This window comes from Solanum stenotomum, chromosome 8, assembly GCF_019186545.1.
Source record: "Solanum stenotomum isolate F172 chromosome 8, ASM1918654v1, whole genome shotgun sequence".
Lineage (NCBI taxonomy): Eukaryota > Viridiplantae > Streptophyta > Magnoliopsida > Solanales > Solanaceae > Solanum > Solanum stenotomum.
The window spans coordinates 6832942-6846141 of NC_064289.1; the positions used below are offsets into that span (position 1 = coordinate 6832942).

Sequence of the window (13200 nt, forward strand, 5' to 3'; positions counted from 1 at the left end):
ATATGTTTGTTTGGGGCTTTGACCATTTTTGTTGTTACGCTTACTTTGGAGAATTGTTATTGAATTTTAAGTCTTATTAATGTAGTTGAGAAGTTTGTTACTATTACTTTAGATTTGAGTTTATTACAAAATTGTTTTCGATAAATCCTTGGCTCAAAACCAAAATTAGAAATGGATAGTTTCTCAAATTTTCACTCACTAAACATCAAATTTGTTTAAAAGTCTATTCAAGTGTTTCTTTTTATAGAATAAAGAAGAGTACAGTAACAGAGCAGGGCATTTGGTCTAGTGGTATGATTCTCGCTTTGGGTGCGAGAGGTCCCGAGTTCGATTCTCGGAATGCCCCTCTCTTTTTTTAATTCTCCTCTCCGAGTTCGATTCTCGGAATGCCCCTCTCTTTTTTTAATTCTTTAACTTAGGTGTCTCTTTTTTTTTTATTCACTTAGGTGTGATCGGGATGAAGGAAAATATTTTTGGAAAAATATTTTTGCTTATTTGTGTAGACTAGAGTTCTATAATTGAGGAATTTTAAATTTTTTTTACGTATAGCTTTTTCTTTCATTTTATAGTGTCTATCTTTTATACGCATAGTGAAAGGAGTAACGACAACTAGAGCCGTCAATATGGGCTAGGCCCGTTGGGCTGGCCTGGCCTAACCCGGGATTTAATAGGGCTGGGCTAAGATTTTTGGAGCCCATTTAAGAAAAGGGCTTTTTAGCCCGGCCTGAATAAGCCCGCTGATTTGTGGGGCTTGAGAAATATAGGTAGGGCCGGCCCGTGGGCCAAATAAAAATAATTTAAAAAATTTAATATAATATTAAAATTTAAAATTAAAGAGAGTCCAAACTCAAAATCTATTTAATATTTAACTAATGGAAACTGCATATAAATTACAGATGAAAATGAAGATGTTAAGACAACTTTGCCACAAGCTGATTCAGATATGCTTGATGAAGATGATCATGAAGTGTTGGATACGCCATAGATTTCATGATGTGTTAGATACGCCATAAGTTTCATAATTTTTTTTTAAGGAGTTTATTTTTAACTTTTTCATGGTTGGAATATTGTCACATTTTTTGTGTTTTAATGTGACAAAACAATTAGGTTGATATTTCTATTTAGATATTTATACTTTTATTTGAAAAAACCTTAATAAATATTATAAAGATAATTTTATTTATAGATTTGATTAACAAGGAGTAACATTAACATGATGTAATATTGTTTTGTCGATATTTATGATAATATTTTAAAATTATAATTTATAATTTATTTTAATAATTATAAAAAAAATATAATTTTAAAAAAAGCGGGCTGGCCCGGCAAGCCTGTAGCCCACGTACTTGTGGGTTGGGCCGATCGTTTTCTGGCCCACAACAAAAATGGGCTAGCCCGGCCTGACCCGTAAAATGTCAAAGCCTGTATGGGTTTGCCCGGATGGAGTGGGCTAGCCCATATTGACAGCTCTAACGACAACCCTCTTAATTAATCAACACGAGTAAGTTGAAATTTTAAGACGTCTCTTAAGTTAGAAGAAGACTGGGCCTAGTAGGTATGGTTCCTCTACTGGGACCAAGGCCCACCATCTATTTTAGCAGGCTAATGATGGGCTTGAAAGGCTCTATTACTAAAAGAAAGAAAAATGGAAAAATTACGTAATTACATGATTTAGGATAACATAATATCTAAATATTTCAATCATTTGAATTAATTATAAAAATCCCTTTTTTTTCTTCTCTCTCACTTACCGTCTGGATATATCACTTCACCTCTATCAGATACATTATAACTTTGTTAGTGCACAATGTATCTAGTACAAATGTTATTCTTGATACATTACCCAATTATTTCAAACCTAAATCAATATGAATCTGATTTATCATTTTGTATCTAATACAAAACTTATATATCTTATACATATTATGTATTGTTTGCTATGTATTGGTCGAAGGAACAATGAATCAGCGAGTTCTGAAAAATTTGGGATTATTATAATTTGGAAAATTTTGGAATAGAAAGTAATTAGTGCCCAAATTATCGTGTACTTTATACAAGAAACGTATCTTCAATGAGAAAATGGTCTAAAACCCCCTCAATCTATATCCGAAATCTCAACTACACACTCCAACTTCACGGGTGTCCTATCACCCTCTTAAACTATTTTAAAGCTAAATTATTTGCTCCCTAATGTTGAGGTGGCAAAGAAAGTGTAGTTCACTTTCTCAAAGAGAGTGAGAGGCAATTTTTTATTTATTAAAACTTTAACTTTAAAAGAATGCCCTTTTTCATATTAACTTTTTGATTTTCTAAATTTATTAATGCTACCTTTTACTCTAATGTGTTTTATTTTTATTTTTATTTTCGTTTCTTTCTTCTTCTTCAACACTTTATCGGATTTAAGTTGTCAGAAAATAGAATTGACTCACCTCACCTTTCAGCTACCACTAATGCTATTTCATTTTTTATTTTTTTTTAAATCAACTTCATTGTGAAAATTACAATAAACATGGAATCAAATTAGAAATTAATATTTTTTTCATAGTTAAATGTTCATAAGTCTGAGCAAACAACACTAAAGGAACAATATAAACAAACCCGGTTGAGAAAATGAAATAAATAACACATCAAGCTAGCCCCTTTTACAACTAAATTTTCACTATTTCGATTACAAGAAGCAAAAACGCGCAAAATTGAAGAAACTCAAGTTTAGATCATACCCAAAAACATCATCTTCAAATTCATCAATATAAACAACCCAAATGAAATTTCTCATTTCAGATTGTTGTAAGCCAAATCAATATGTTCAACACTTTGAAAATTCTCAAAACTTTCAAGGATTTCACCGATTAAATTTGTATCTCTCGTCCAAATATACTTTAGATCTTTCAATTTTTTAAATTCGGCCAATGTTCTTATCGGAGAAAATCCATAAAATGCAGATCTGCATGTCCAAGATTGATTAAATTATCAATTTCTGCCGGAAAAATAAGACCATATGCATGTACAAGTTTTACAGCTCCACTATTTTTTTTGATTTGTGGATGAAATATCTTTGGTGAAATTGTTTTCACCCAGATTAAGAAATTGAAATTTTTAAAGTCGGTGAATATCTAATGACATGAAACTCACAAAATAATTTTGAGAAGGGTCCAAATGCTTCAAATTGAAAAATTCGTATATGAAAGTTGAGATTTATCGGAAAATATAATTCAAACGAAGATTAAGAAAAGGAAAAATCTTAAAGGTCCCAAATGAAACTTACAATTTCACTTTAATGGCACACTACGTTTCAGATGTCAAAGAAAAGAAGAAAAGGTCTAAAAGAAAAGCAAAAAACTATAAAACAAAAATAGAATAAAGAAAAAGAATAATAATTTATTTTTTCATTAAAAAATAATATGTAATAGGTGGTATGGGCGCGTGCATGTCACTGCCTAACCCAAATTTGGGTGTGACATTTTAAGGGGTATTTATTCCACTTTTAAAATGTTTAGAGGGCTAAAAGGATCCCCGTAAAGTATAAGTGTGTAGTTGAAAATTGACTAATAGGTTGGGGGGACATTTGACTATTTTCTCTATCTTCAATCCTTAGGGAAATTTGATTTTATAGCTCTTTATAAACTTGTTTTATAGCTATATTTGCTTTTACAAGAATTCTTTATTTTACATTTAAGAGATCTTTAATCTAGAAATAATATTTTCTTCTATTCAATTTATAAATGACTATAAAAGATATTTCCTTTTTCTTTTTACACTACACAACAATGCAATAAAGTTAACAATAAAATAATTTTAATTGTTTTAAATTATAATGTTTAGCTAGTACAATGTATAATTAATGTATACACTTATTCTATATTGAGTATACACACATATAATAATTACAAACTACTACGATTAGGTGATGAATTATTTTATCCATTTAGCTAAAAATGTTAAGATTACTCGATCAATCTTGCCAGTAACTGTAATAATCCATTCATTTTAGGTTGTTTGTTATTGTCTCAAGAGCTTGTCAAGTGTTGATCTTCATATGTTTTTGGTTTTGTTATCGTTATATCACTCTGTATCAAATTATTTATAGTGGTTTTTAACACGATAAATAATTTGAAATTGAGGAAGTAATAGATGACATCGAAAATAAAAAGGTGCTCAACAAAAGTAATTGAAAGATATCAATGCTGATAAAAAGATTCACACTTCTTTAATGTTCACATCAAATTAATTTTACGCACACTATTATTATCTAGTTATAGTAATCACTAATCACTATATAGTTTTACCAAATTTAATTATTTAACCATAGTAAAAATATGACTGGAGTATATATCAAGTGCGGGTAATTTTTTTAAATCATGGTGTATTTTATACTCCATTAATACATTTTCCATTTTTGAACTAGATAACTTTCTTGTTAAAATGTAAGCTTTTTTTTCCTCTATATAAGACTTGTGGCTGGTCCACCCCCTCTCCTCCCCCAAAACCCCCAATAAAAAAATGTAGTACAGTTGGCAGATTAATTTAATAGTGCCAATCAAAATGACCCAAAGGGGATCTCTTTTGTAAAATAAAGGATTATCCACATTAATTCCATTATCATCCACCAACATTGGCATTAATACACCATTTTTTTCCGTTTCATTTTATTGGATCCTTATATTAAAATAAATCGTTTTTACTTGTTTATTTTAATAAATTAAGAAAAAATTATTATGATTTTCCAATGCTACTAAATACTAATAATTAAATTTAGATTTTGAAAAAACTTAATAAGATTAATTTAGTAATTATTAAATATTTACTCGATGTTTTCTTCAACAAAATAGTAAGTGGATAATATGAGCCAAATAAAATGAAACGGAGAATGAAATGGATTAATTACCATTATCGCGTCTTTTCTAATATCAATTGATGTAGGGTAGTGTTTAATATTTACTTTCCTCCACCACATAGTTAGTTATCTTTTTTCCGGAGGAGGGCCTCCTCCCTCTCTTCATTTTCTTATTTTAGTTTGTATTCGTATACTTGATTTTATCGCTACTAAAAAAAAGGGCAACATTCACGTGTTAAGTTTTGATTAAATGCCCAAAGTTATAATTTTGAATAATTAAAACATTAAATTTACTAAATCACTTAAAGACGATAAGATTTTCCTTACTCATTATACGAAAACGACAAAATAAGAATAAATACACCGAGATATATAATCCATACTACTTCGAATCTCAAATATTAAATCATTTTAGTAAGTTGAATCTTTTTCAAAATATATAACGTGCCGAAAAAACTTTAAAATACAAATAATACTAATACGTGGAATTATCATGCACTATCGTTTCATCTACGTAAAAATATTTGACTGATCACAAAATTTAAGCCTTCTGATTTAAAACAAGTCGTATTATTACTATTATAATTACACAACAATAATATTTCATAGATCAAAAAGGACAAAAGTCATGTAGCAAGATAAAAAAAAAAACATCACATAAAATAAAACCTATGACTAATTTATACATGTATAATGCATAAAACCCAAACGAGCCTTAAAAGTACTAGGAGAGAGTAAAAATATCTAAGGTTTAAGAGAAGAATCCAATTCCCAAATGAACAAAGTTGTCCCAATTCAAGAAGTGTCACTTTGGTGAAGCTACTCATTTGTTAGGCTAAAGTAGAGCTGTAACACCGACTCGCATAGAACACAAAAACACACTGAAATCTGCAAGATTTAACCAAAAAAATCCCCATTTTGATATACAACAAAACAAGAAAAAACATCCCTTTTGATTGCTGTGGCAGAAGAAGAACAGAGAAAGAAGGTGAAAATCACATACCCTTTTTCTCTTTTTACTTGATTTGTTCTGATCAGATCTCTTTAACCCTTTTTTTTTCTAAGTTCTGTTTAATGGTTTTGTTAATTTGTCATTTTTGATGTGTATCTTTGTTTGTTTACAGTAAAGTTTATATCTTTAGTTTGGTTTAAGAGTTTTCTTTTTTTTGAATTCTGTTCTTGATTTTTGTTGGTTGTATGCTTATTTCTGTTTTGTTTTTTTAATTTTAATCCAGAGATGAACTGAGGGGTAGCTTTTGATTTGTGGAAAAGTTGAGACTTTAAAGTTTTAGTTAGTAATGGAAACACAGAAGATTTCAGAAACCCTAGTGGAGGGTTCTGTGGATTATAAACCAGTTTTAAGCCAAACCCCAGATGGTAAAACCCTAGAAAAGGTTTCTGTTGTATCTAGCTTAAGTGAGAGTGGTGCTGTTTCTGAATCGGTCACAGTCACAGAGGTTCCATCAGGTGTTGGAAATGCTAATGTGCACAAGAATATAGAAAATGTGGTTGATGGAACTGAATTAGAGTTAATGGGAGTGGGGTTTGAGCAGAAGTTAGTGGATGGATATGATAACATTGATTCAGAGGTTAAGAGTGAGGAGAGGGTAGTGGATGGATATGATAACATTGATTCAGAGGGAGTTAAGAGTGATGAGAAGTTAGCAAATGTGGATTATAATAATGGTTTGGAGAGTGTTGATACTGAGCAGAAGCTAGTGGACGGACAGGGGACAGTTGAGAGTGAGAATAAGCTTGCAAATGTGGATGATTATAATGATCTTGAGGGAGTTGAGATCGAGAACAAGTTTGGAGATGTGGATGATACTATTGATTTAGAGGCACTTGGCCTGGAGAACGAGGATGTTTCACTTGATGGTCTGATGGAAGGAGGGACTTTGAAACATGGAACTCAAGAATCGGGTGCTGAATTTAACGAGTCTCTTGATAATGGGGTTGAGAAAATTGGTGTGGCTGATGCTGTGGAAGATATTGACACGTCAAAGGTGCACGTAAATGATTCTCCTACAAAGATAGAAGTTTCTGGGAATGGTATTTCTCTGACAGTGGATGTATTTGGTCCAGATTGCACGTTTTACATGGAAACTGACAACCCTATGGGTGTCAATGGGAATGAAGCAGAAGGTAATGTCAGTGATAATCAAGAACACAATTTTGCTGTGGGTGACTTGGTATGGGTAAAAATGAAGACTGACTTGTGGTGGCCGGGAATGATTTGTGATCCGCACACAACAAAAGATGCTGGGAAGTGTAATCATATGGATGGTTTCTTTGTTAAGCATTTTGGTAACACTAGTTCTGTTTGGTGCCGGCCATTCCAGTTAAAGCCCTTTATAGGGTATTTTGAGCTGATGTCTCGCCAGAATAAGTCTAGAAGCTTTTATGCTGCAATAGAGAAGGCTTTGGGCGAGTTTGGTAGGCGCGTGAAACAGGAGATGACCTGTTCTTGTTTTTCAAAAGAAAATCAAGTTGCTGCTCAAAATTTTCCTTCAAAGGAAGATGAGAATGGGGGTAGTGTTTTTTCGGCATCTCAATTTGAACCTTCAAACTTACTCGAATTCATCAAATCACGTGCTTTGGGTCTTCGTAGCCCAGGTAATGTTGAGTTCACAGTTGCTGAGAATTGCCTATCTGCCTTTTACACTTCAATAGGCCATAAGCAATTGCCTTTGTACAAACTCAGGCCAACAAATAATCTGATATCAGTAAGCAAGGATGAAGATCTGGACAAGCTGTCTAGTGGTGATAGTGTCCTTAAGAGCTGTAGAAGTGGTTCTGATGATATTAAAATGACTGAGATGGAGCTGTCTGGCTCATTGGAGTCTCCTAGAGGAATGAGGAGCATGATATCCCGTTCACAGATTGCGAATGAAAATGCCGGAGGAAAATCTTTTGAGTCGCGAGAACGGAAGAAGAGCAAGTACCTGTCATATCCTTATGTAAACAGTTGGGCCTCCCGTAAGAATTCACTTGGTCAGGGAGAAGATGAAACTGAAGATTGTGAGGAAGTTACTCCTGGTGGAGGAAAGACCTCCTCCAATCCATCTGTGGTCTCCACATCAATTGGTAACAACAGTAACAAGACCTCACTAAGGAAATCGAGGAAATCTGTTAATGACAATGATATTTGCAATAATGCAGATTTCGGTGCTGCCTCTTCGGCAGAAATGCTCCAAGAACTCCATCAGACAGCTCTTGATTGCTTCTATCCTATTCAAAGCACGTGTCCCATTCCAATCCGGGATTTTTACTTGAGTTTTAGAGCATTCAGAGATCCTGAAGTTCAGATGGATGAATACAAGGAAGCTACTTTAGGGTGTCAGGAAACTTTGCAGTCTGATAATATTTTGGCCTCAGGAGGATATGATCTGCAAGTAGAAGGACAGCCTCTTCCGAATGTTCTCCCCAAGAAGAGAGGTAGAAAGAAAAGTGATGGAATAAATGCAACTGGTCCCAAGTTTAGCTCTAAAACCAACTTACCTAGGATGACTGCAGATGGTACCAGTATGAATGGCTCTCCCCTTATTGATTCTGTACAGACAGGACCTGATACACTCAAAAAAGGAGTAGTTCACAGACAGAGAAAGAAGGCGGCAATTGCAGCTGTGGTTCATAATGAGATTGGGGTATTAGGTGGACTACCAGACTTGAATGTAAACAACGCGGGTTTGTCAGTTGAAAATATGCAGGTTATAGGTCCTGCTCCTACTCAAGGTAAACTTGAACCTAAGAGGAGGAGGAGGAAGAAGGAAGAGTTGGTTTCTGAGAATCTGCCAGATGTGAGCAAAGGCAACACCCAGTTCATTCCAATGCTGAAAAGTGTGGAAGTCACCGGCTCGTTACCCTTGGAAGGTGGTCCTCAACCAGATAACATGTTTGGGGTACAGGGGGCGTGTTCCCTCCCGAATACTGAACTTTTAGCTGGACAATCAAATGCCAATGAAATTCATGCTGCAGGTAGCTCATTACCAAATATTTCACAGATCACTGGTCTGGTTTCATCTGCAAAAGCAGAAGGCAAGAAAAGGAAAAGGAAAGAGAAAGCATTAAACATTCAGAATAATTCTTCAGCCCTACCAGATTTGAATGGACAGGTCACCGATCCGAATTTGAAGGGAAAGGAGGTCACAGAAATGAGTTGTGTCTCAGGTCAAGCTAAACCCAAGCAAAAAAGGAGAAGAGCTACTAAATCTGCTGCCATTGGGATACCCAATCCTAATGGAGATCACAACACTCTTCTGCTATACTTTACACCGGGTTCACCAGTGCCTTCTAAAGAATATATCACTGCTACTTTTGCCAGTTTTGGTCCGTTAGAGGAATCCAAAACTTTGTACCTGAATGATTCTACTGCCCAGGTTGTCTTTGAAAAGGATAGTGATGCTATGGAAGCCTTGCAGAGTTTACAAAGCAGAAACCCATTTGGACCTTCCCTTGTCAGTTATCGTCTCCGTCATGTTTCAACTTGTAACAACACACAGACGTCCGTGGATGCACTTCAGTCCCCTAGTGTACTTTCTGGAGGTGAGGGACCTGATCTGGTGGTGATAAAACAGAATCTGGAGTCAATGACAACAATGCTTGAGAAGGCTGGTGATAATATTTCCCCCGAGATGAAAGCGAAGTTGGAAAGCGAGGTGAAAGGCTTCTTGGAAAAGGTAAGCAACATGGTTGGTTCTTCTTCGTCGTAGTTGATAATAAGTGTTGGTAGTTTCTTAGTTGTCATTGAAACTGTGAATCTAATTAATTAGGATATTTATGCGACTGTTGTTGAGAACCCCGTGTTTTATCTCGCCTGTTTATTTTCAGTAGTTCTCTCCTGGGCTACTGCTCTGTGTTGCCTTCTTTATTGAATGAATGGATGTTGGACAACCTCAATGCCTAATTTTCTTTCTTTCTTTCTGTCTCTATGGATTAGAAAGTATAATCAATCAACTTCATCTTAAGTCAAAAGATGGGAGTCCATTATATCAATATCCGTATTTCCTGCGATTCTTTAACGCCAAGTATACCTTATAGGTTTTGTTTTCGAACAATAACTGTCATAAGAGTTTTAAATTTGGGATTAGACATAGGAGCAAATCTAAACTATAGTCGGGGAGCGCTTTATCGCTAAGGATTTCTTTGTTAGGAAGCGTTTTACCCTCAATGTCGGATAGAGACTGCTTTACTCTCAATGTGGATTAAATTCGGATTTAGTCGGGCTTCAATGTTGTTACTGGATAATTGGGTGGGAAATAAATAAATATATAAAAAATCTAAATTATAGTGAAATTGAACCTGAGTGGAGATTAAAAAAAAATACTGTGTGATCTTTCAAGTGTCCTAATTTTGATGATCAGAGTTATTTGGTACTAATTGTTTGTGGCAAGTGACAAATATTTCATAGAATTGGTAGGCACTAGGTGATTCTTTCCATCCATCCTAATTTATTTTATACCTAGTGTTGGTGGGAGATGATAAACATCCAATAAAATTATTTTTCCCGTATTATATATAATACTCCCGCACTTGAATATTTTAGATGACGCTTTTCTGAAATTTCACCTACAAAACTAATAATGTCACCAAAATTTTACCGTGAAGTTAAAGAAGTTATTGACTCTTTTTAATTACGTAATGAACTGAAAAGAGATAATTCTCTCTCTTTTACTGTCATAAAAGTACTAGTCCAAACTCCAAAGTTCCAAATCCAGACCAATAATTGATTCACCAAACAAAATGACGTCGACAAATAAAAAATAAATATGATGCTAAAATAATTGCTACTACATTCTCCCCTATCATATCCAAGTACTAAGCACATTTTTTTTTAACATAAAAAATAATATTATACTCTTTCTTTCTATTCGTGACATATTTTTTCTTTTAATCTGTATAAAAAGAATGAAGACTTATCTAAATTTTATGCCAAGTCACATAAAGAAAATAGTGGTGAACAATATCTTCCTCGATATCTGATCAAATCCAACAAGCCTACAACTTTGAATTTCTCAACACTAGCATTATTTATATACAGTGCTAGCTGACCAAGATTTGCAACATTACAAATGTGAATAACCAAAAACTTATGGATATTTAAGACATGGTCGAATTTGAACAGCTTCTAAAAATATCACATTCACACTTAACATCCTAATTACTTTAATTAATTAAACTAAGCAAAATCCTTCACAAAAAAAGGAATATTGATCAGTACAAAACCAGTACATAAGTGATAATTCAGGACTAATAATTATACCTGAGATAATCTCAACCACTCATGATTACAACATGAGATTAACAAACATAAATTGAAATTAAGTAGTTACTAAAGTGAAAAGTAACTTAGCTTAGTGCTATAACGATAATTGAACCAACACCTATATATCCATCGATATCACTTGACTGTAAGCCTTGATGATTTAATTTAATCCTCATACTAACGAATTCGTCGTCGTGGTTGATCCATAACCATTATTCATCAGTCCACTCCAAGTTCCTAGTCCTCCATTCAAGTAACCTTGATCATGCCATTCAAGTGACAAAATCTTTGGATTAGGCTTAACATCCATTGTAATATTTTGTCCCTCATAATTAATTATATTTCCATTCATATTAGGCATCCCAAATGCACTAGAGCAAAACCCTCCATTATAATGTGGTCCAATTCCCGAATTATCCATCTCACCACCATAACCGTTGATCAGACCAGTACCAACATTAACATTCCCAAGAAAATCTTGATTTCTTGTACTAGTAGTCCCCACAAAAGCTTGATACTTGCTATCCATAAAATCAATAGGTGCATGATGCATGAAATTATGATTCATATTATTATTTTCCATAAAATTACCAAAGTGGGAAAATGACATTTCAGGGTAATTATGAGATGATTCAACATGAGGGGTAATATTGTCATTAGACAACTTTGAATTCTTTGAAGATACTTTTTTGTTCTTCCTACATCCACCACCTACTGGGATATTCCTTAGAGTTCCCCCTTTAGTCCAGTACCTTCTACAAGATTTACAGAAATACCTTGGTTGAGAAAGGCTGTAATTGTTGTAGTAACAAAATTTAGTGTGTGTTGAGTCACAACGAGGGCAATTAATAGGTTTGTCATGTTGGGGTCTTAGTTTTCTTTCCATTAATGGCCTTGAACATGTAAAAATGTCACCACCTGATGGAGATGAAGATGAATCAAACTCATTCTCCTCGGGAATTGTGTCCTGACAATAGAAACACATAGGTAAAAGTTAGATAAAAAAGGAAGGTATTGCTCGGACTCTGAAAAAATGTTAATGTATTTGTGTCGGATATTTCAGACTTACTTTACTTTTTGTCTCAAATTAAGTGACATACTTTTCTTTTTTAGTCGCTCCATAAATAAAAAGACATTTCTATATTTAGTACTAACAATTTAACTATAAAATGCTTATTTAATGTAACCCTTAATAAAATGATTCATAGCCACATGAACATGTATAACTTGTCTTAGACTGTCAAGTTTCAAAAGTCTATCTACCTTAAATTTCATATTAAATCAAATAACATCAGATAAATTGAGACGTAGGACTAACTTGAGATGGTTATGGTTAGTCAAAATCAGATTTTGAAGCATCCGAACAATATGGAAAGAAAAAAGAATTATGTTGTTACGGACTCTCAAAAAATATTATAGCATTCATATCAGATCCTGCACTATTTTTGAAGGCATGCATCAACATTTTTCTAAGAGATGTACGTTTAGGTCTATTAGAAGGTGCAAAAATATCTAGAAATGAATGCTTAAATATCTCGTAATGTATTTAACCAGATAATAGATTATGTATACTCCTACAAAAGTATCTATTCGTAACGAAACTTCAATTGTCAAAATGTGAATGCCATAAAGGAACATGAAAATGTAACAACATTGAATTTAGTAACACACAAACCTGTAGCCAGTTAGATGAATCCATGCAAACTTGCAAAGAAGTAATCCCCATTACTACACTCTTGATATTAAAAGGAACAAACTTTCAACAATATGTAACTAAAATATTTCAAATACAAAGTTTCTTTGTTACAACTATATATAATATGTGTATATCTGTATATCCAAAAGGGTTAGTGAGAATGAAAAAAAATTGAGCTAAAGAACGTGAATATGAAGGAAGAAAAAGGCCTTATGTGGTGGGGACAAAGACAACTTATGTGGGCCTAGCTATTGTCGGCCCACTGTCTGTTGATTGAATAGGGCCCACATTGGGTTAATCTTGACTGTATCATCATCAATAAAGGAGATTTGGACGGCTGTGATTTTGTCAACTTTGGATTTGTGGTTTGGTGGGATACATCAGACGGTGACAGTTATATTGAGA

General features: G+C 33.7%; 2 protein-coding genes and 1 non-coding gene across 4 annotated transcripts; 2 read left to right on the forward strand and 1 right to left on the reverse strand.

The window, feature by feature from the left end:
- Positions 1–274: 274 nt before the first annotated feature.
- Positions 275–346, forward strand: TRNAP-UGG (transfer RNA proline (anticodon UGG)). Its single transcript has one exon. It is a non-coding gene; the product is annotated as a tRNA-Pro (tRNA).
- A 5241-nt stretch (positions 347–5587) lies between these two features.
- Positions 5588–9726, forward strand: LOC125872171 (uncharacterized). 2 transcript variants are annotated; one of them, XM_049552867.1, is made up of 3 exons: positions 5588–5822; positions 6070–6389; positions 6441–9726. In XM_049552867.1, exons 2-3 carry the CDS (start codon positions 6133–6135, stop codon positions 9544–9546), a joined length of 3363 nt encoding a protein of 1120 aa, XP_049408824.1. In that variant the 5' UTR covers positions 5588–5822; positions 6070–6132; the 3' UTR covers positions 9547–9726. The 2 variants fall into 2 exon arrangements, with proteins under 2 accessions (XP_049408824.1, XP_049408823.1); XM_049552866.1 differs by having other exon boundaries at positions 5589–5822; positions 6070–9726.
- Positions 9727–11030: 1304 nt separating this feature from the next.
- Positions 11031–12937, reverse strand: LOC125872191 (dof zinc finger protein DOF5.6). The gene is made up of 2 exons (XM_049552894.1): positions 12775–12937; positions 11031–12066 (listed from the first exon to the last, which is right to left on the reverse strand). The coding sequence occupies exons 1-2, from the start codon at positions 12823–12825 to the stop codon at positions 11272–11274; spliced, it is 846 nt and encodes a 281-aa protein (XP_049408851.1). The 5' UTR covers positions 12826–12937; the 3' UTR covers positions 11031–11271.
- Between the last annotated feature and the right edge of the window lie 263 nt (positions 12938–13200).